Source organism: Pan paniscus, chromosome 4, assembly GCF_029289425.2.
Source record: "Pan paniscus chromosome 4, NHGRI_mPanPan1-v2.0_pri, whole genome shotgun sequence".
Taxonomy (NCBI): Eukaryota; Metazoa; Chordata; class Mammalia; order Primates; family Hominidae; genus Pan; species Pan paniscus.
Window position 1 is genome coordinate 167,048,496 of NC_073253.2, and position 24,576 is coordinate 167,073,071.

Sequence of the window (24,576 nt, forward strand, 5' to 3'; positions counted from 1 at the left end):
AAACCTTAAACTAGAGCCAAGGGAGAAGGAGACAAGCTTAAAAGGAAAAGGCAAACCAATGGAAATGGGAGAGAAGAGTAAAGGTTGAGAGCAAAAGGAGAAAAGGTCATCCATGTATACACTGGTGTGTGGCATGGTGCCATTCTGGTGACAAAGGATGCCATCACTGTCCATCTTTGGCTTAGGCAGAGGCCACAGACAGAACATTTTAGGCTACAGCCAACTTCAGAATCTTTGTGGAAACTCCAAAATTATTTAGCATATTTGTAATGACAATTCCCTATGGAATGAAGATAAATTAGGGTGGATTCTGAAACTAGCAAAACTGCACAAAAGAAAACAAAATGCTTGGCTCTTGATTCCACTGAGGACATTAACTGAGGGAGCATCCTATCTACAGTAAGTCAGTTGCTATCTAATCTGTGCGCCGTCATTCCTACCTGCCAAAGAGTATTTTTCTTTGGGGACTCATCTTCATTTTGATCTTCCATAACTGAAGTGTTCTAGGGGGGGAAAAACAGGTTATTTGAATTATACCAAGTTTTGCAAATCCTAAATAACTACAATAAATAATTTTGAAAACCCAAACTAGAGTGTACCAATACAAACCCAAGAACTATTTGGCTTTGTGGCTAACACATGCCATTTTGGGTCAAGGGAGATGTGCTCATCTTTCATAAATCAATAAAGTTAGTGGTTGGACAAAAGCAAGCATAAAGTCATTATTTACAAAGGTTGGGTGTGCTTAGAAAAAAAGGCTAAATTGTGGGAGTAAGGCTGAGGCTCAACCTCAGTCATCACTGTTTTTGTACTTGTGACAAGAAATTCCAAAGACCCATGAAGTTTCTGATGATTGCACAAAACATTTACTAGAAGGTCTGCTATTCAGTAATGCACCCCAAGGAATCCGCAATTAGAAGTAGCAAAGCCTTGGAAGTCCCCCTGCCTTCGTCTTTCCTCCCCTGATAGCCTTGTTTTTCTGGAATGGCTTCGCAATCTCCGCTAGCAAGCATAGCGGGTGCCCCAACCTTCTCCCTGAAGAGGAGGATGCTGTTAGCCAGTAACAATCTGGCTTGCCTTGGGAATGCATTAGCTTTTGATTTTTGTGTTTACTGCACAAAGAGGTACTGTGTAATTATTCTTTCTGGTGACCCAGTCGCTCAATAGATGCCCATTAACTAGAGATTATACATGATTGGATTTTCCCTTTTGAAGCTCCCACCTAATGGCTAAATGGAAACTTAATGAGAAGGGGAAGTGGGCTAGTTGTGCTCTGAAAAGAGTAACAACTCATTTATGGATAGCAGTCTCTCTAAATTCCTTCCAAAACCTAAAATTATAAGACTGGGGTATAAAATTTAAACAACATTTGTCTCATAGTATTATTCAAAAGGATATTATAGATCTATTTAAGATATCAGTGTTTTACAAGATCCTGTTTGTTGTCTTTAGGGAATAAGCCTCTCTCAAATTTTCCCTATTTTTCCTTTATGTTCTACAAGTCCTAAAATGTTTGGACTATTTATACAGTATTTCCAAACAATCCATTTGAAAATACCAATGTAGGTAATGATGTAAGAATCACCACTGAACACTAGCCGCTCTACAGGTCACAAAACTGGCTCTGATCAGGAATGCAGTATGATGGAGTAGGAAAGTCAAAGGCTTTGAAGTCAAAGAGAAGTTGGATTCCTGATTTGGTCACTCATTCAGTGTGTGTGTGTGTGTGTGTGTGTGTGTGTGAGCCTGAGCAAGTTCTTTTACCCTGGGAACAAATACAAACACACAGAGTTGTTGTGGGGATGAAGACTGCCCTATACAATGTTGAGTGCATAATGGGTATTCCAAAAAACATTACTTCACTCTCCGATTTGAAGATGCTACTTTTCACTGCGGCGTTATTCACAATAGCAAAGACTTGGAACCAACCCAAATGTCCATCAATGATAGACTAGATTAAGAAAATGTGGCACATACACACCATGGAATACTATGCAGCCATAAAAAAGGATGAGTTCATGTCCTTTGTAGGGACATGGATGAAGCTGGAAACCATCATTCTCAGCAAACTATCGCAAGGACAAAAAACCAAACACTGCATGTTCTCACTCATAGGTAGGAATTGAACAATGAGAACACTGGAGACACAGGAAGGGGAACATCACACACTGGGGCCTGTCGTGGGGTGGGGGGAGGTGGGGGGATAGCATTAGGAGATATACCTAATGTAAATGACGAGTTAATGGGTGCAGCACACCAACATGGCACATGTATACATATGTAACAAACCTGCACGTTGTGCACATGTACCCTAGAACTTAAAGTATAATTTTAAAAAAAAAATGAGAAAAAAAAAAAGAAGATGCTACTTTTCCCCTGTGTTATCTTCTTATGCTTTTCTAATTTCAGAGATTTTGACAGGATGCTCCAGATGGCTGCCTATGGGGAAAACCTGACTTTCTCAGTAAAATCTTATAAACCCCACAGCATCAAGGTCCACAATGAGGGAGAGGGACAGGAGGGTGGGGCTCTATGTGAAAATCAACCATGAGCTAGAGAGGAAGGCAGTGTGTCCAAGAGTCCAAAACAGGACTGGAGTGGTGAAAGCAGTAAGTAATTCTGAATGGGATGAAGAACAAGGAAACAAAGGTAGTATTTATGGAGGTCTCTCCATGTAATCTTTTCATTGCTATCTTGAAGGGACCTAAGAGTTACTAAAGCAAGCAGGTTTCCTCAGGGGAATAAAGAAAGGGGGAACAGTGACTCAGTACAGCATCCCCTGAGTTTGGTAGTTAGAAAGCCGTCTTGCAAGGCCACAATGTCTGGGTTCTAAGAGTGGTAAGGAGAACAAATGGCTGGAAACATGAAAGGTGGAGCACGGAAAGGAATGAGGAATTAAGTGGAAGAGAGATGGGAAGTCAGTCCCCACCCCATGTCTCCAGGTACTGCAGAGGAAACATATGAGGGATGTATATATGGTTTTGTTTTGTTTTCTGTTTTTTGTGGGGTTTTTTTGTTTTGTTTTGTTTTGTTTTGTTTAAATACGGAGTCTCGCTCTGTCGCCAGGCTGGAGTGCAATGGTGCGATCTCAAATCACTGCAACCTCCGCCTCCCGGCTTCAAGCGATTCTCCTGCCTCAGCCTCCCAAGTAGCTGGGACTACAGGCACACACCACCATGCCCAGCTAATTTTTGTATTTTTAGTAGAGACAGGGTTTCACCATGTTGGCCAGGATGGTCTCGATCTCTTGAACTCGTGATCCGCCCGCCTCAGCTTCCCACAGTGTTGGGATTACAGGCATGAGCCACTGCACCCAGCCAAGAGATGTATATATGTTTTAAACTAAAAGCTTTTGAAATATAGGAGCCAGAATCCTCCAGAGCTATTGTGACCTAAACCACCTTAATATTTTCTTTACTTAAGATGGAAACACAAGAAATGTCAGACTTCACTGTACACTATACATGAAACAACTCTTCACAGTGAGAAAATTTCACTCTTCATTTATTCCAAAACAGAGAAATGATGTTTACTTATATGGTTGATAAGGAAACAACCCCCTGAAGAAAGTAGCAGCTATTGTCTTAAGGCTTCATAAAGGAGGCTAGACATACAATTTAATAAAATTGTTTTTAATAAAACCATGGGGGCTGCAATAGTTCTCCCATCCTACATACTTTTCAACTTCTTTTATAAAGGTTTCAGAAGACACCAAAGGGAAAATGCTGCTCTCAAGTTACACTGACCAGAGGATCCAGAGGATTCCAGGCAATGCAAAAGATGTCTGGAGAAAAAAGCATCCAAGAGTCTAATTAGGTTTAGAAATTAGAGAAATGCTATACACATCCTTGCACTCTAGACTCACTCTGTGTGTGTGTGTGTGTGTGTGTAAATATATATATTCTATTCAGAGATATATTTTATATATATATCTGTCTCTCAGAAGTTACAATACACTCCATTAAGATACAAAAGGTTCTATAATATACTATTATTTTAAAATTAGGTTAAATTCATTTAATCCAACTTTCCCAAGTTTGTTGGACATGGACAGCCCCCATTTTATAATAATATCTATTAATAATAGCTCAGCACATATTGGCAAACACTGGACTAGAGCAACAGCCTGGCGTAATTCCTTCCTCTCTCTTCACCAAATACTTTTGGGAGACAAAGGAAACACCCACTTGGTTAAATACAATACAGTCCTCTCCTATTCCCCATCATCTTTCTCAGACTGCTACAGGTTGAGCATCCCACATGCAAAAATCCTAATTCCAAAAGTATAATACAGATATTCTAAAATCTGTACATTTCCAAAATCAGAAACACTTTTGGTCCCAAGCAGATAAGGGATACTCAATCCGTACACAGGGTCGCAGGAATAAGTGGTGATGGCAAGAATAGAAAATTCTCTTATGGAAGCTATAATTTTTTTAATCACTTTGAATTTTATTCCTTAAAGGCAAGAGACAAAAGGTCACAGGTTCAAGGGTGAGGTAAGAAAAAACGATGAGCTTCCCAAGAGAAAAGAAAGGTCATTTCCTACATCCAAACTCTCATGTGAAACCATGGCCAATCTGAGAGTTGAAATCCTCTTTAAGTCTCCAACACTTATGAGAAGGAAAAGTTATTTGAAATACCAACCAGTTTACTTTCTACCCTTCTCATCATTTCCTTCCTCTTATGTCTACCAAGGAGCATCACATGTAAATAGATTACAATGCAGACCCTCCTATTATTCTGATACTACTACCAATCAAAGATATAACCTAGGAAGAAGAAGCTAGACTCTCAGGCAGATCAATTTTAGTACTATTACCATTTTGAGATAGATATTTCTTTGTTGTGGGGCTGCTGTGTGCATTATAGAAGGTTAGCAGCATCCTTGGCTAGTGCCTGTGCCAGGAGCATTCCACACCCTCTGAACTGTGAGAATCAAAAATGTCTCCAGATCGCCAAATGTCCCAGGGAAGGGGGCTAAATCACTCTCTCCACTTGAAAACCAGTGCTCTAGGGATGTGGGCTCCTAAACTTGACATCGTGGGAGAATATACTAAGGCACTACCATCTCAGGCCTGGCCCTTCTTTCTCCTTAGGCATCTTTCCTTGGCCCGTGTGACAGTCTGTGATGCCATTCACATACATCCTGACCTCGCCATGGTAGGGTAATTCACGAAGTATGTTGATATCTAAATTCAGGGCTATGTCCTGCTTGCCATTAAATTCATATTTGGAAAACCATGGTTATCAGTGATTCTTTACTAGAGGTCCATGGACTTGGGGCATGAATGAGGACTATAAATAACAGGAAGCCATATACATACAGCTGATCATGGAGCAGATGGAGCCTAGGCATACGTTTTCCTTTCAAGTTCTCCAAGTAATTCTGATCTATCTCTGCTCAAAAATCATTGCTATGGCAAAATGATGCAGCCCATGTGGTAGCACCAACCTAAGTAAGGAAGCTGCACTGATGGTATCATGACAGACTCCATCCCAATATGTGATATTTCATAACTACCAAATACCACAATACTCTATCGCCTGTTCCTGGGTGTCCTTTACAAGTAAAAATTATGAAACCAGTCATTCACTGGATATTAAAAACATGACCAACTATATACTTTATCAAGTAGCTCCAAAGAAGAATAGAGAAAATAATTGTTATTTAATGATTGCCTATGATGGTCAGGCATTGTGATAGAAACTTTATATAAATTATCTTTAATGATGACCTTGTATGATAGCACCTATATCCTGTTTTACACATTGGGGGAACCATAGCTCAGAAATGTTACACAACTCGCCTTGGGTTATGCATCAAAAAGTACCAAGATTCACAGTTAAGACTCTGTAAGACACTACCTTCCCAGTTAGACTGCATATATATTATAGCTATTTGCAGCACAATGAAGATCCTAATCTTGTTTCAAAGACACTCTTCCCACCATCACAAAGAAAACACAGGCTGGGCGCAGTGGCTCATGCCTGTAATCCCAGCACTTTGGGAGGCTGAAGTGGGCGGATCACTTGAAGCCAGGAGTTCGAGACCATCCTGGCCAACATGGTGAAACCCCATCTCTACTAAAAATACAAAAATTAGCCAGGCATGGTGGCACATGCCTGTAGTCTCAGCTACTTGCTAGTTGGGAGGCTGAGGCAGAAGAATCTCTTGAACCCAGGAGGCAGAGGTTGCAGTGAGCGAAGATTGCACCACTGCACTCCAGTCTGGGCAACAGAGCGAGACTCTGTCTCAAAAAACAAAAAAAAAGAAAAGAAGAGAAAACACAGGCACAGTTACTCTGTCTTCATAAATTGAATTCTGAACATAACTGGAAGTAGCATAAGTTTCCATTCTAGGGATGATTGGTTTGGATGGTTGTCTGGTTAGTTCATTTAGTCAGGTCTCCATTATCCTCAGAGTCAGATTTGGAAATTTCATGCCAACTGATCACAAATATGTTCAGTGAAAGAGGATGGGAAGAATAATCAAATTCCACACTGCTATTTAAAAAAAAAAAAAAAAAACAAAAACCCTGAAGGGCTGGGCACAGTGGATTTACTCCTGTAAATCCCAGCACTTTGGAGGCCGAGGGAGGAGGACTGCCTGAGGCAAGGAGTTTGAGACCATCCTGCACAACACAGTGAGACTCTATCTCTTAAAAAAATTTAAAAATAAGCCAAGCCTCGTAACTATTCAGGAGGCCAAGGCGAGAGGATCTCAGAAGTTTGAGGCTTCAATAAGCTAAGATCATGCCAATGCACTCCAGCCCGGGCAACAGAGCAAGCTTCATCTCTATAAAAAGCAATAATACTAATAAACAAAATAAAAAATAACTGAAAATACATATAGTGTGTTGTTTTAATATGATAAACAGATTAGCAAAAGTAAATTTCCTTTTTATCTATGCATTTTCATGAACATGGCGACCCCAATGCAAAAAGTCTTCACTCTGGGAAACGAATGCATTCTAGGTAGCCCAGATGTAAATTACATTTCTGAAACTGAATTCTATATAAAACCAAACAAAACCTGAGATAGCGTACCCCATTGCATCATCATTCTAAAACAAACAAACCAAAAAAATCCCACAATATTGTGACTTGAAAACTTGTCAAGATGTTTTCATCAACTGGGTAATTTAGTACAGCAATACTGTGTCTGCTATGGAATCTCAGCTACCACCTAGAATTCATTCTTTCTTCAGAGCATTTCAATAATCCTAGAATCTCTTCTGTACATTCCCCCTTCTCTCTTTCATACCAATCAACGGAAGTGGTAGGCTGGTTGCAATGACCTAGCCTCCAGTTTCATTTAGTTTATGTATAGGTACAACAGGCTCTTAGCAGTGATATATGTTTAACGTAGGAGCCACGAACTGACACAGAATATATTTCAATTGGAAAACTCTCTACTTTGAGAATTATATGAGGAATCAATTTCCTGCTTTAAAAATGCTGCAAATTCTGCATTAAGTAATTAACAGTTAAGAGTCACACAGCTAGTAAATGAGAGACACAGGATTCAGACCTAAGCCTGTTCTACTCAGAAATCAATGTACTTTCCACACAGAAAAATGTGTCTTAGGTGTTTTCCAACTGCTGGTTTTGGCCTATGAAATCAATTTAATAGACTGCAACCAGAATGTTTTAATAAAACAAAGCTGAATTGAGGAGACCCCCTACACACAAAGGTAAGCAAAATAACAAATTCATATAAAAAAGGCTAAAAGAAATGAGCAAAAACATAGAAAAATTCAAATTAGAAGGAAAGCAAGGGTCTTTATTGCAAGGAGAGCAATATTTACATTTTAAATCTCTGAAAAGCAAAATTCAAAAAGAAGAGTGCTTTTTAAGAGTCAGGGTTCCACTTTGTCACCCAGGCTGAAGTACAAAGGCATGATCATAGCTCACTACAACCTCGAACTCCTGGGCTCAAGCAATCTTCCCACCTCAGCCTCCTGAGTAGCTAGGACTACAGGCTCACACCATAACACCCAACTAATTTTTAAAAATTTTTTAGAGACAGGGTCTTGCTATGTTGCTCAAGCTGATCTCAAACTCCCAGGCTCAAGTGATCCTCCTGTCTCAGCTTCCCAAGTCACTGGGATTACAGTTAAGTCACCACACCAAGCAACAGTACATAAAGGGGAAAAGTTGGAAACAAACAAACAAGGGAGGGAGGGAGGGAGGGGCTTGATTTACTAGATATATCTCAAACTTTCTACCCAATAAGAGACTACATATTATTCTCAATTTTCCATGGAGCATTTTGTAAAAACTGATATAGGTCACAGAAGAAAATTCCAAATATAGTTAGAAATCAGGAACAGATTATTACATATTTAAGATTAGGCCAAGTAGAAAAATCTAAATATATTCCGCCAATTATTATTTGCTATAAATTCCAAAGATAAATACATAGAACAATGACTGGTAAAGGCAAACCAAACACCTTTTCGTTGTTCTTGTTACCTACACGTAGGCCCCTAAAACCCAAATCTTGCCAACACATTGCTGGGAATTAAAATCACTAGAAAGCCAGAAGTATTCATTTTGAAAAAGAAGAGATAAGTTTGTCTAAAATAGCAGTTCCTATCTCTCAAACAAGGCAATTCAGAAGGAAGAAGGCCGTATGTGCACATACATTAACACAACCACCATCAAACAGCTTGACTGGAAATCTTCTCCCCTCTCTGGACAAACACTAAAATATAGGAATATACCAGTTATTTTCTTTCTGCCATCTCATAAAAATGTAAACCACTAATAAATTTTAAATCCATTAGGAGTTTGGTTGAAATTTGTTATATGGATTATTATAATACAGTAAGTTCTCTAATTAATCTAAACTGTAGTTCCACTCAAATTTGTAACAAGTATTTCATTGTTATTGACATTATACGACAAGAAATGATACTAAAAATATCTTAAAGAATGAATGTAGAAGAATGTTTTTCTTCTTTTTGTCATCACCAATCGCGTGTGTGCGTGTGTGTGTGTGTGACAGAGTCATGCTCTGCTGCCCAGGCTGGAGTGCAGTGGCACAATCCCGGCTCACTGCAACCTCTGCCTCTGCGGTTCAAGCAATACTTGTGCCTCAGCCTCCCATGTAGCTGGGATTACAGGCGTGCACCACCATGCCCGGCTAATTTTGTATTTTTAATAGAGATGGGGTTTCGTCATGTTGGCCAGGCTAGTCTCGAACCCCTGGCCTCAAATGATCTGCCCGCCTCAGCCTCCCAAAGTGCTGGGATTACAGGCTGAGTCACCACACCCAGCCTGGATAACAAAGCTTTTAATCAATTTTTAGTTAGACTTTTTCTTACCAATTTCTAGAAATTCTATATATATTCTAGAATGAACTCCTTTCTCAAATATATTATTACAAAGGTCTTCTCTCAATCTGTGGCTTAACTTTTCATTCTCTTAATGGTGTCTTTTGATAAACAGAAGTAATAAATTTTAATGAAGTTTAATTTGTCAATTGTTTCCTTTCTTATTTATGCTTTCTGTCATCTTGCTCAAGAAATCTTTTTTCTTCTAACGTCATAAAGATATTCTTCCACACCTAGGTTTTATTTTACCTTGTACATTTTCATTTAAAATTCGTCTTTACTGATTTTTAAGTAAAGCAGAAATTAAGATTCATATTTTTAAATTTTAAGTCCATGTTTTTCCAATTGGAGACTGCAATCCATTATAGTTTAAAATATCAATTTAAGGGATAACCAGCACTTTTTTAAAAACTGAAATAGAATAGAGCACATATTATATCCTCTACTTCATCAATTCTAAGATGTATTGTTTTTCACATTTTAACGTCTCTGAAATAGAGATGTTTCTTATAATCAATATCTTACAATTAAAAATGGCGGCAATTTTCCTGACTATACAGACATAACACATACACACGTGATAGCAGCAGAAGGCAGACAAAATCCTAGGCAGACAGGGGAGGGTCCACGGTGAAACCCCACCTTTTTTTTTTTTTTTTTGAGACAGAGTCTTGCTCTGTTGCCCAGGCTGGAGTGCTGTGGCACGATCTCAGCTCACTGCAACCTCTGCCTCCTGGGTTCAAGCAATTCCCTGCCTCAGCCTCCCGAGTAGCTGGGACTACAGGCACCCGCCATGACACCCAACTATTTTTGTATTTTTAGTAGAGATGGAGTTTCACCATGTTGGCCAGGCTGGTCTTGAACTCCTGACCTCGTGATCCACCCACCTCGGCCTCCCAAAGTGCTGGGATTACAGGAATGAGCCACTGCACCCAGCCAAAACCCCACCTTCAAGCTAAAAACAGCCTGAAGCCTGAAGACAAGGCTGCTGGTTCTGGATGAAGCCCACGACCCAGAGTGAGAATTTCTATTCCTGTTTGCCAGCTCTTTCCCAACTGTTTCTTTCTGGATAATGCTTTTTAATCAAACGCTGCCTTTTCCAGTGCTACTTACTGCCCGCACCTCTCCCATTCTGTGACTATTAAAAACCCTGAACTCAGCCACACTGGGGGACTATGCCCATTTTGAGTGCCCTCTCCGCTGAGAACTGTTCCGTCGCTCAATAAAACTTTCCGCCCTGCTCACCCTCCGGTTGTGAGCATAACCTCATTCTTCTTGGATGCGGGACAAGAACTCAGGACCTACCAAACATGGGTAGGTAAAACGCTGTAATACTGTAGCCCTCCGCCCTCTGCCGGTGCCAGGCAGCAGCCCCGCATGACAGGAAGCAGCCACGGGGCCAGGCCAGCCCAGGAGCCGTGGGCCAGAGCAGGGCGACAGGATTAAATGAGCTGTAACATAAGTGGGCTGAAACACGTCCCACCCCCCCACCCCCGCTGACTGGTAGTGCTGCGGGGAGGAGAGAAAAGCTACAACCCTTCTGGGGCCCCAGACCTCGCCACTCCCGGAGCCAGAGTTGCGACATGCTGTAACACCCTCTTTGGGGTCACGCGGATGCTGGTGTCTCCAAAAGTTTCAAGTGCCACCGCATTCCCCCTTGTCTAGATGCCGGTGCCCAAGGCAGAAGCAGGCTACAGCACGCCTGGCCCCTGCACAGACTGAGTGCGGGATCAGGGCCAGGGCGCTAAGAGCAGCCCACCAGGCCGAGTGGGCAAGATACCTCCAACAGCAAGCCCAGGGCGGAGCGAGGCCCTGGGCAGGGGCACTGCCAGCTGCAAAGTCTCCAGCTGGTGAAGCAGCACAGAAAAAATCCTGCATCACATGCATATATATAAAAATTACCACACACACACTAGGTATAAAAATAAATATCATTTCTTACTTTCAAAACCCCTGAAAAACCCTGGTAAAGGTTAGCAGAATATAATAAATCCCATACTGCAAAAGTTACTACCTTTTCAGTTTGCTTTCAATTCTAATTTCATCAAAAGATATTTTCACATCTCTCTAATATCTGCCATCACCTGTTTTTAACAAAAAGAGCCAGGCTACTGTTCAATTTTCTGTAAAAAAAAAAAAAACAAAACAAAACAAAACAAAACAAAAAAAACCAGTATCTGGCTAAAATGTCATATGGGTTTTTGGTTTTTCGTTTTGTTTTGTTTTGTTTGAGACAAAGTCTTGTCCTGTCACTCAGGCTATAGTGCAGTGGCACGATCACGGGTTCACTACAGCCTCAGTCTCCTGAGCTCAAGCAATCTTCCAGCCTCAGCCTCCCAAGTAGCTGGGACCACAGGTGCATGCCACCGTGCCTGGCTAATTTTTTTATTTTTCTTTTATGGAGACAAGATCTCAGTATGTTGCCCAGGTTGGGGTTTTTTAATATTTACTTTTACACTAATCTACGCCAGTAAGCACCACTGATTTTCCAGTCATGTAGTGATTACAGTTCCCTTTTCTGATTTACCTTAAAAAGTAGATTTTTAAAACATGGTCAGCAGGTAAAAGAACAAATGGTGTGCAGACATGTCAAAAATTGTGAGGTTTGTACTCAAACTGCCCAAAGTCAGGGAAACACTATTTTAGAAGAACAATGATAGGGGAAAAGGCCTAAACTATTATAAGTGGGAAAAAAGCAAGTCAAAATATATCTGTACAATCTCATCTTTACAAATAAAATTTATTTTACTATTTATTTACAAAAGCAACCATGTGCTTACAATATTATCTCTGTAATTTTTATTTGATTTTTGCTTACTTATCCTACCTAAATTTTCCTTAAAGTAGACATGTATCTTTTTAACAACAAGGAAAAGTGATTTTGAAGTTAAACTTTAAAAAGTAAGTAAAAGATTCACACCAAGACCCCAGATATATAAGCTGTGGTCTAGGGAAACAGAAACTCTTACTGAAAGGTCCAGCAGTGCTGTATTCCACTTGACCTCTCTGTGCCTATGTCCTCATCCACAAAACTGAGGTGAAAACAGGGCCTCCCTGGCAGAGTAAGTGAGAAAATTTTAAGAGATAATCCTGGCACCCAAGCAGGGCTCTGACACAGTTTGGATCTGTGTCCCCACCCAAACCTCTTGTCAAATTGTAATCCCCATTGTTGAAGGTGAGGCCTGGTGGGAGGTGACTGAATCATGGGAGCGGTTTCTCATGGTTTAACACCATCCCCCTTGGTGCTGTCGTGGCATGAGTGAGTGAGTTCTCACGAGACCTGATTGTTTAAAAGTAGCACCTCACCACTCTCTCTTCCTCCTGCTCCGGCCACACGAAGTGCCCGCTTCCCCTTCACCTTCTGCCATAATTGAAGCCAAGCAGACGCTGCCATGCTTCCTATATAGCCTGCAGAACCATGAGCCAATTAAACCCCATTTCCTTATCAATTACCCAGTCTCAGGTATTTCTTTATAGCAGTGTGAGAACAGACTAATAGAGGCTCCTTTAGTCAAATTTAACTTCCATAGGGTAGAGATATTTGGTTGTTTTATTCAATCTGTATCCTTAGCACTTAGAATAATTCCCAGCATACTACTTAAGTACAGAGGTATCATAAATATCTACTGATGATAAATATTAGCTACGCACTTCAGTACAGTGGGAAAAGAATGGTCTTTTAAATAAAAGACTCTATCAACTAGATATTCTTAACATATTTTGGGCCCTACCCTCTCACATGCATACAAAGAAACACAAAAAAAAATCCATTCTAGATAGACTGAAGATCTAAGTGTAAAAGACAAAGCAGTAAAGCTTTTAGAAGAAGCCATAGGACATCCTCAAGACCTGGGAATAGGCAAAACTTTTTTAAACAATACACAACTGCTAACCACAAAGAACAATGTAATAAATCAGACTATATTAAAATAATTTCTGTTCATTGAAAACATTCAGAGATTGAAAATGTTTGAAAACTGATTTATGGTGATGATGCATCACTGGACTACATATGTGGATTAGTTTTGTGATATGCAAAATATACCACAATATACCTCAATTCTTTCAAAGGAACTACATGTAGAAGAAAAAAGGCAACCTACAGAGCAAGAAAAGAGTGGCAATACACACAGAATTTTTTTTAACTCACTTCAAATCAAGGAAAAATCACAATCACACACATACTAAATTTTTAAATGAGCAAAAGACTTCCACAGGCACATCACAAAAGAAAATACACAAATGAAGTTTTTTTAAAAAGGAAAAATCAACCAAAATACTGCCACCTAGGGATGACCACTGGACCATTTTGGTACACAGACTGAAAACTGCATATATGTAAGTGAAAATTGTTTAAAACATGCTCTTCGGTTAACTGTTTTTTCCATGTGTCATGCACATCTTTCCACATCATTGTAGTTCTACGTTTTCATTTTTAAGGGCTACAGTTCAATTCATCCCATAATTTCCTTACTCAATACAAGTAGTAACAAACATTACATTTTTTACTATTAAACACAACACTGTAATGAACCTTCATGCCTACTCTGACAATTACCTCTTGGTCAAATTTAGAAATCCATGAGATCCAAAAGGATGGCTGAACTGAATTTCCTTTGCGAATTCCTTGACTAATAATCATTTGTTTTCATCAGAAAAGACTTCATACTACAAGTTATTAAATCTAAGGGTCAATTCTTATTCCTCCTATTTCTTCACCGATCAGCAAGGTTGAGCACTTCCATCTTCTTGATATACTTCATTCACTTGGCTTCCAGGACTCTGATCTAATTCTCAAACCTTCACTACAAGAAACGTTAAAGTTCTTCAGACAAAAAGAAAAGAAAACTTGGGTATAGTAAAGGAATGAAGACATAACTGAAAAGAAAAATAGTAAAAATGAGAGTGCATATACATTGATTTCTTTAAATTTATAGAAAATATGACTAACTGAAAAGTATAAAATATTGCAGAAAAAATCAAAGAGACAAATAATAGAAAACACAATTCATGTTCATGGATTGCAAGACTTAATATTAAGATCTTCGTACCACCCAAAACTATCTACAGATTTAATGCAATCCCTAAAAAAACCCAACGATGTTTTTTGCGTAAGTAGCAAAATCAACCATAAAATTCATTAGCAATCTCAAGGGACTCAGAACAGACAAAATAATCTTGAAACACAAGAATTAAACTGGACTTCAATCAGCTTTGAAAAGCTGGTTTCAAAATTTACTACAAAGCTATTGTAACCAAAACTGTGGGACTAGCATGAAGACATATGTATAGACCAACGGGACAGAATGGAAGATTGTAATCGGTGCATTTCAAGCATTTGACAATATTCAACATCTATTCATGATTAAAAACACTGAGATAACTTCCTCAATATGATAAAGGTCATATAATGAAACATCATCTTACTTAATGTTTAAAGATGGAACATTTTCCCCTTGTCCTGAAGGACAAAGCTAGAATATCCATTCACACTTCTAGTGTGAATTCAAATTTGTGAATTTGAGCCGGGCACAGTGGCTCACACCTGTAATCCCAGCACTTTGGGAGGCCAAGGCAGGCAGATCACTTGAGGTCAGGAGTTCAAGACCAGCCTGGCCAATGCAGTAAACCCCCGTCTCTACTAAAAATACAAAAAGTAGCTGGGCATAGTGGCATGTGCCTGTAATCCCAGCTACTTGGGAAGCAGAGGCAGGAGAATCACTTGAACCTGGGAGATGGAGGCTGCAGTGAGCTGAGGTCGTGCCACTGCACTCCAGCCTGGGTGACAGAACAAGCTCCATCTAAAAAAAAATAAAAAATAGGCTGGGCAGTGGCTCAAGTCTGTAATCCCAGCACTTTAGGAGGCCAAGGTGGGTGGATCATTTGAGGTCAGGGGTTCAAGACCAGCCTGGCAACATGGTAAAACCCCGTCTCTACTAAAAATATTTTTAAAAAAGAGCCAGCGTGGTGGCACGTGCCTCTAATTCCAGCTACTCAGGAGCTGAGGCACAAGAATCACTTGAACCCTCAAGGAGGAGGTTACAGTGAGCCGAGATCGCACCACTGCACTCCAGCCTGGGTGACAGAGTGAGACCTGTCTCAAAAAAAAATAATAATAAACCAATCAATAATTTAAAAAATTGAAAATTCGTGAATTTGAAATTGAAAATCACAAGTTTCACTATAGTCAATGCAACAGAGCAAGAAAAAGAAATAAAAACATAAATAACAAAAAGAATGTAGATGGTATGACTGTCTAACTAGAAAACCCTGCTGAATCTACAAAATAAAAGTGATGGGATGGCCGGGCGTGGTGGCTCAGGCCTGTAATCCCAGCACTTTGGGAGGCTGAGGTGGGCAGATCACGAGGTCAGGAGATCGAGACCATCCTGGCTAACATGGTGAAACCCCATCTCTACTAAAAATACAAAAAAATTAGCCGGGCATGGTGGCGGGCGCCTGTAGTCCCAGCTACTCAGGAGGCTGAGGCAGGAGAATGGCATGAACCCGGGAGGCGGAGGTTGCAGAGAGCCAAGATCGCACCACTGTGCTCCAGCCTAGGCGAGACAGCGAGACTCTGTCTCAAAAATAAAACATAAAAATAAAAATAAAAAAATAAAAGTGATGGGATATTAGTGAATTCACAGGACGCAAAGACTGACAAAAAAAATGAAGCTACGTAAAGCTCAAGCTCTCAGTATAACTAAAAGGCACAGAACGTAAGTAGAAAATTAAATCCTAGTACATCCTCTTATGCTCCAGCCATAAATCTTCATGAAGATCAAGGGGAGTTCAGGAAAACTGTGCAGAATAAAAAAAGAAGGAAACAAGCAGCAGATAAAAGATTGACATAAAATCACATTATGTATGAAAACACTTAAAAAGTGTCCTGCTAGTTCAGAGTTGATTACAGATAAAGAGGATGCAAGATGCAAAAAGGCAGTCTTCAAAAGATCAGTTTTTAGGAGAAAAGAGTGTACAAACAAAAGGCAAATAGAGGAGAATTTCCTCAACGTGATAAAGAACACCTGCAAAAAACCTACAGCTAACATCATATGTATTAGTGAAAAAGTTGACACCTTCCCACTAAAATCAGGAACAAGGTAAGAATGTTCCCTCTCAACACTGGTTTTCAACATCATCCTCTAAGTTCTAGCTAATGCAATAAGACAAGGAAAGGAAATAAAAAATATACAGATTGAGAAGAAAGAAAGAAAACTGTTTTGGTTCACAGGTGACATGACTGTCTATGTAGAAAAACTGAAAGAATTAACAAAACAGCCCCTGGAACTCATAAGTGATTATGGCAGATCTGCAGTATACACAGTTTATATACAAAAAGTCAATCACTTTCCTATATACCAGCAATGAACAAATGAAATGTGAAATTAAAAACATACTACCATTTACATAAACAACTATAGATATAATTAGGTATAAATCTAACAATATACACAAGATATCTGTAAGGAAAACTAGAAAACCCTGATGAAGGAAATCAAAGAACTAAATTAATGAAGAGATATTCCATGTTCATGGAAAGGAAGATTCAATAAGGTCAAGACATCAGTTCTTCCCAACTGGATCTATAGATTCAATACAATCTCTATCAAAATCCAGCAAGTTACTTTGTGGATATCGAAATGACTCTAAGGTTTACATGGAGAGGCTAAAAAAATAAATAATTCAAAATAAATAAATAATAAACACAACTGAAGGAGAACAAAGTTCAAGGAATGATACTGTCTGACTTCAAAAGGCGCTATAAAACTACAGTATTCACGAAAGTGAAAGTGTGGTACTGGCAACAGAATACAGAGCTAGGTCAATGGAATAGAACTGAGGGCCCATATAATAGACCCGCACAAATATAGTCAACTCATCTTTGACTGTGGAGCAAAGTCAATACGATGAAGAGTCTCATCAACAAATGGACATCTATATGCAAAAAAAAAAAAGAATCTAGACACTCAGCTTACACATTTCACAAAAATTAACTGAAAACAGATTACAAGCCTAAATGGAAAATGGAAAGCTATAAAACTCCTAAAAGATAACATAGGAGAAAATCTAGATGATCTTAGGTTTGTTGATTACTTTCTTAGACATATCAAAGGCACAATCCATGAAGAATTATTAAGCTGGACTTCATTAAAAATAAAAATCTCTGAGAGACACTGTCAAGAGAATTGAAAAAATACGCCACAAACTCAGAGAAAATATTTGCAAAAAACATATACGACAAAGGACTGTTATCCAAAATATAGAAACAATTTCTCTCTCTCTAACAGGGTCTCACTCTGTCACCCACAATGCAGTGCAGTGATGCAATCACCACTCACTGCAGCCTCAACCTCCCAGGCTCAAGTGATCCTCCCACCTCAGCCTCCAGAGTAGCTGGGACCACAGGGGTACACCACCATACGTGGCTAATTTTTGTATATTTTGTGGAGATGAGGTCTTGCCATGTTGCCCAAGCTGGTCTCGAACTTCTGGGCTCAACTAATCCATCTGCCTCAGCCTCCCAAAGTGCTGGGATTATAGGCATGAGCCACCATGCCTGGCCTAGAAACAATTCTTCAAACTCAACAAGAAAAAAGTAAACAACACAATTTTTAAAATGGGCCAAAAACCTTAACAGTCACTTTACCAGAAAAGATATACAGATGACAAATAAACATGGAATATGGAGCATCTCTTCATAAGTCATCAGGTAAATACAAATTAAAACAAAATACCACAACACATCTATCAGCATGGCCAAAATCCAAAATGCAAACACCATGAAATGCTGGAGAAGATGTGGAGCTATAGGAACTCTCATTCATTGCTGGTAGAAATATCAAATAGTAAGGCCACTTTATTTTTTTTAATTTGTACAAATTTATGGGGTACATGTGAAATTCTGTTACATGTATATAATGTGTAGTGATGAAGTCAAGGTATTTAGGGTTCCCATCACCAAAGTACAACACATTTTTGTAACTATATTCACCCTACTCTGGTACAGTCACTTTGGAAGACAATTTGGCAGTTTCTTACAAAACTATATACACTCTTGCCCAACAATCTAATATTCATCCTCTTTTTTACTTGTCCAAATGAAGTGAAAACTAATATCCACAGAAAAACCTGCACATGGCTGTTTATAGCAGCAGTTACACATAACTGCTAAAACTTGGAAGCAGCCAAAATGTTCTTCAATAGGTGAATGAATAAACTGTGGTAGGGCCAGGCACAGTGGCTCATGCATGTAATCCCAGCACTTTGGGAGGCCAAGGCAGGAGACTCTCCAGCCCAGGACTTGAGACCAGCCTGAACAACATAGGGAGACTCTGCCTCTACCAAAAAAAAAAAAAAAAAAAAAAAAAATTTAGTCAGGCAAGGTAGAATGCACCTGTTGTTCCAGCTACTTGTGAGGCTGAGGTGGGAGGATTGCTTAAGCCCAGGAGGTTGAGGCTTCGGTGAGCCACAATCACACCATTGCACTCCAGCCTGGGAAACAAAGCAAGACCTTCTCTCAAAAAAAAAAAAAAAAAAAAAAAAAAAAAAGTGTGGTAAATCCAGACAATTGAATGTCATCCAATGAAATGAGGCATCAAGTCATCAAAAAACCTGGTGGAAACTTAAACATCTATTACTAAGTGAAAGAAGCCAATATGAAAAGGCTACACACCGTGTGATCCAACTAGATGACATTCTGGGAAAGGCGAAACTATGGAGACATTAAAACAATTAGTGATTGTCAGGAAGGATGGATAGGAAGCACACATAGAATTCTTAGGGCAGTGAAACTATTCTGTATGATACTGCAATGATGGAAACATGTTATTATATCTGTCCAAACCCAAAGAATGTACAACACCAAGAATAAATCCTAATATAAGCTATGGACTTCGGGTGATAATGGTGTGTCAACGTAGGCTCATCCATTGCATCAAATGTATCCCTGTGGTATGGGATGCCCACATTATAAGAGGTTGTGTGTGTATGTGGGTAGAAGGGATCCTAGAATCCCAGGAGGAAGTATTCTAGGATCCTGCAAGAAAAGAATTTTTAATAACATCCAAAGGATACAAAGCCTTTCCTCCCACCATCACCTGCTTATCCTGCAAAGGAAGCCATGCAGTAAAGAAATAATACTTTGATAAGGAATGCTCTTAAGCTAGGAATCTTGTCAACTTAAACTACCTCAAACTGCCAGGCCTGTCTCAAAAAAATGTAGGACACATGCAATTTTCATCGATTTAAAAAAAAACTATACAGGGAAAAGTTCATTAAACTCCTACATATAAAAGAAGAAGTAGGGAGTAAGGGAAGGAGGGAAAAACAGAGAGAACTAAACAACATCCCAAACAAGCCTTTCTTAACTAAGGTTCTGTGAGATCATGAAGCCCTTATGAGAGTAATTTTGCAGACAGTTTTCTTAATTTCCCTAAGGATGGTACATAGATAATACCATTCCTGTCATGTATGAGAGACATTAATTCATTATATACAATGTATGCCTTAGTGCGTAAGCACATACTGTTTTTGAGAAAGCTGGTTGAAAAGAGCTACTGCAAACTGATTTAAATACGATCAAACAGGCATGTGATGTTACTTAAAAACACTCTGAAACACTGAATCAGAAATTGAAAACTTAAGACAGAAATGTACCAAAAACCAGAAGAAATGTAATAAGAATTGACCTAACTCAAAAAATAAAAACAAAATGATAACAAGAATACATTAAAATGCCCCCAAAATAGATACAGCAAATGAAAATTTTAAAAATTTGAAAATGTAGGTTGGGCACATTGCCTCATGCCTGTAATCCCAGCACTTTGGGGGCCGAGGCATGCAGATCACTTGAGGCCAGGGTTCAAGACCAGCCTGGGTAAAATGGTGAAACCCCAACTCCACTAAAAATACAAAAATTAGCCAGGTGTGGTGGTGCACACCTGAAGTTACAGCTACTTGGGAGGCTGAGGCACAAGAATTGCTTGAACCCAGGAGGCAGAGGTTGCAGTGAGCCAAGATAGCGCCACCCTACTCCAGCCTGGGCGACAGAGTGTGACCCTGTCTCAAAAAAAAAAAAAAAAAATTGAAAATTATTAGGAAACATTGAAGAAAAGCAAGAAAACAACCCAAGAGAATAAAAATGAGATGAAGAAATAAGCAATATGGGCAGTGAGAAAGTAGTTAACATGGAAAACAAAGGAGATCCAACCTATATATAATTGGAGTTTCTAAAGAAAAAAATAAAATAAAAATAACCTTTAAAACTATAATCCAAGTGGTTCCTAGGGTTGGATGGGCGAGGGATATAGGGAATGACAGCCCAAGGGTACAGTGGGTTTTTTTTGTTTGTTTTTGAGATGGAGTCTGCTCTGTAGCCCAGGCTGGAGTGCCGTGGCTTGATCTCACTGCAAGCTCCGCCTCCTGGGTTCATGCCATTCTCCCGCCTCAGACTCCTGAGCAGCTGGGACTACAGGTGCCTGCCACCACGCCTGGCTAATTTTGTTTTTGCATTTTTAGTAGAGACGGGGTTTCACCGTGTTAGCCAGGACGGTCTTGATCTCCTGACCTCGTGATCTGCCCACCTCAGCCTCCCAAAGTGCTGGGATTACAGGCGTGAGCCACCGCGCCCAGCCGGTAGCGTGTTTCTTTTGGTGGTGATACAAATGTTCTAAACTGACTGTGGCACTGGTTATACAACTGTGTGACTATACTAAAAATCACTGAATTGTACACTTTAAATGTGTAAATTTACAATATTTGAGTTATGTCTCAATAGAGCTGTTATTTAAAAAGAAAAAAAACGATAATTCAAAAAGCTTTCCAGAGATAAAAGGAAACCTGAACTATATGTTGAAAGGGGCCCCAGGTAATAGGGGAAACTGGCCCACAGCAATAAACTCCAAGAGATATCCTAAGACAATTGTTAGACTTTAAAAATAAAGAAAAAATGTTTTCAATCCCCACCCCAAGTTTTTTTTTAATTTAAGAAGAAACCTTTAAAGAGAAAGAGCATTAATTGGATTGGCATCAAACTTCTCGAAACAACACACCAAGCAAGGCATCAGTGGAGCAGCATCTTCCAAAATTTTAGAAAATAAAGGATAAAGGTTTCCTTGAGTAATCCTGAGATGATGCAAAAAATTGTCAAAAAAATTAATGGTAAACATTTAAAACAATTATGGCTCTAAGAATAAACAAGTCTGAGCCAGGTGTTGTGGCTCGCACCTGTAATCTCAGCACTTTGGGAGGCCAAGGCGGGCTGATCACCTGAGGTCAGGAGTTCGAGACCAGCCTGACCAATATGGTGAACCCCCATCTCTACTAAAAATACAAAAATTAGCCAGGCATGGTGGCGGGTGCCTGTAGTCCCAGCTACTCGGGAGGCTGACATAGGAGAATTGCTTGAAACTAGGAGGCAGAGGTTGCAGTGAGCCAAGATTGTGCCACTGCACTCTAGCCTGGGCCGCAGAGCTAGACTCCATCTCAAAAAAAAAAAAAAAAAGAATAAAACAAGTCTGAAGATAACAGAAGAATCACATGTCATATTCAGACAAAGAAATAACACAACTTTAAAACTGCAGGCCAGGTGCAGTAGCTCATGCCTGTAATCCCAACACTTTGGGAAGGCAAGATGGGAGGATCCCATGAGCCAAGGAGATCAAGACCAGCTAGGCAACACAGCAAGACCCATCTCTTAAAAAAATTTAAAAATTAGCCAGATGTGGTAGCCCGCACCTGTAGTCCCAGTGACTTGGTAGGCTGAGGCGGGCGGCCCCGATCACTTGAGCCCAGGAGTTTGAGGCTACACTGAATTATGATCATGCTACTGCACTCCAGCCTGGGCAACACAGTGAGAGCCTGTCTCACAAAAACAAACAAACAAACAAACAAACAAACAAAAAAAACAGGAAACAGAGGCATTACAAAAATTATAATTAAAACTAACAAAAATACAAACCTCTCTATAAAAAGAAATTTCAAAAATAAAAGCAAAGAAAGCACATCATGAACAGAAACTAACTAAAAGAAATGCAGAGAGACATGGATATAAATACACTATACACACTATTCTCACTACAAGACAGCTCAAGAAAACAAAAAATAAAAATTCATAAGCATCAGTAAGGCAGGCAGGTCTTACAGGATATGATAACCTGTTTACACAGACTAAACTTGCTTTTCCAGCACGTGTGAAAAATTTCTGAAAGCTTATCATATATTAGATCACAAAGAAATAAGTTCAATAAAAAAGAAAAATTAGAAAATAAGAGCCTCTGATCAAAAGATAATAAAACTAAAAGTAATTCCTAGAAAAAGAAGAACAATTCCTTTAATCAATGTTATGGAACAATTTATAGAGCTTCTGGCCCATTTGTTCTTTAAAGGTCTGGTAGAATTCTCTGTGAATCCACAGTGACCTGATACATTTTTCTGATTTAATTCTTTGACAGGTTTCTCTATTCTTTTCTTCATAACTATTGTTGGATAAGAGAACTCAACATTTGAAAGATGACAGTTCTCCCTAATTTATAAGTTTAACATTTCCCCAATAACCCCACAAGAAAATTCTTTATGGAGCTAGACAAAATGATACTCAAGTTCATATTCACAAGCAAACTTACATGAGTATTCAGTAAAAAATACAAAAAAAGAGAAGTGGGGAATCAGTCCTACCAGACATCAAAATACACCATAAATAAGCCTCTCTACTGAAAAGCAAGATACTTTGATAGCACATGAATACACAAATACTCCAGAGTAGGGTTGGCAAGCTTTTTCTGTAAAGGGACAGATGTAAATATTTTGAGCTTTGCAGGACTCATTGATTTTGTCACAAATACTCAACTCTTCTGTTATAGGATGAAAGCAGCCACAGATGATATGTAAGTGAATGAGTGTGGCTGTGCTCCAATAGAACTTTATTTATAAAAACGCAGTGGGGGCCGGATGCAGTGGCTCACACCTGTAATCCCAGCATTTTGGGAGGCCAAGGTGGGTAGATCATTTGAGCTCAGGAGTTCAAGACCAGCCTGACCAACATGGTGAAACCCCGCCTCTACTAAAAAATACAAAAATTAGCCATGCATGGTGGCACACGCCTGTAGTCCCAGCTACACAGGGGGCTGAGGTAAGAGGATCACTTGAACCTGGGAGGTTGAAGCTGCAGTGAACCATGATTGTGCCACTGTACTCCAACCTAGGTGACAGAATGAGACCTTGTCTCAAAAAAAACAAAAAAAAAAAAGGAAAATTTAAACTAGATAAAAATTTTAAACTTTTCCACAGCATTTTTATTAACTACCATAAACTAAACCTTAAATGACAAACTGGAAAAAAATATTTGCAGCCTATGTCACAAATAAAAGAACTAATATCCCTAAAAATTTCTTTAAATTGAGGGAAGTAAAAAAAAACACCAAAATCCCATAAGAAAATGAGGAAAAGTCCCTCGCCCACTTTTCTTGTAAATTTGTTTGAGTTCATTGTAGATTCTGGATATTAGCCCTTTGTCAGATGAGTAGGTTGCGAAAATTTTCTCCCATGTTGTAGGTTGCCTGTTCACTCTGATGGTAGTTTCTTTTGCTGTGCAGAAGCTCTTTAGTTTAATTAGATCCCATTTGTCAATTTTGGCTTTTGTTGCCATTGCTTTTGGTGTTTTGGACATGAAGTCCTTGCCCACGCCTATGTCCTGAATGGTAATGCCTAGGTTTTCTTCTAGGGTTTTTATGGTTTTAGGTCTAACGTTTAAATCTTTAATCCATCTTGAATTGATTTTTGTATAAGGTGTAAGGAAGGGATCCAGTTTCAGCTTTCTACATATGGCTAGCCAGGGACATGAACAGACACTTCTCAAAAGAAGACATTTATGCAGCCAAAAAACACATGAAAAAATGCTCATCATCACTGGCCATCAGAGAAATGCAAATCAAAACCACTATGAGATATCATCTCACACCAGTTAGAATGGCAATCATTAAAAAGTCAGGAAACAACAGGTGCTGGAGAGGATGTGGAGAAATAGGAACACTTTTACACTGTTGGTGGGACTGTAAACTAGTTCAACCATTGTGGAAGTCAGTGTGGCGATTCCTCAGGGATCTAGAACTAGAAATACCATTTGACCCAGCCATCCCATTACTGGGTATATACCCAAAGGACTATAAATCATGCTGCTATAAAGACACATGCACACGTATGTTTATTGCGGCATTATTCACAATAGCAAAGACTT

The 24,576-nt window shown here is 39.3% G+C and overlaps 1 protein-coding gene across 8 annotated transcripts in view; it reads right to left on the reverse strand.

Moving 5' to 3' along the window:
• Positions 1 to 24,576, reverse strand: part of FBXW11 (F-box and WD repeat domain containing 11) — a 150,066-nt gene that overhangs the window by 52,482 nt on the left and 73,008 nt on the right. For 4 of the 8 annotated variants that reach the window (XM_003813987.7, XM_008966594.6, XM_055112869.1 and 1 more), the window contains one exon: positions 441 to 503. The exons of 3 other annotated variants lie outside the window; for them this stretch is intronic. In XM_003813987.7, coding sequence (XP_003814035.1) covers positions 441 to 503 — 63 coding nt within the window. Of the gene's footprint in view, positions 1 to 440; positions 504 to 3,746; positions 3,780 to 24,576 lie in introns of those variants that run through there. One more of the 8 variants, XM_055112868.1, reaches the window with a different exon arrangement.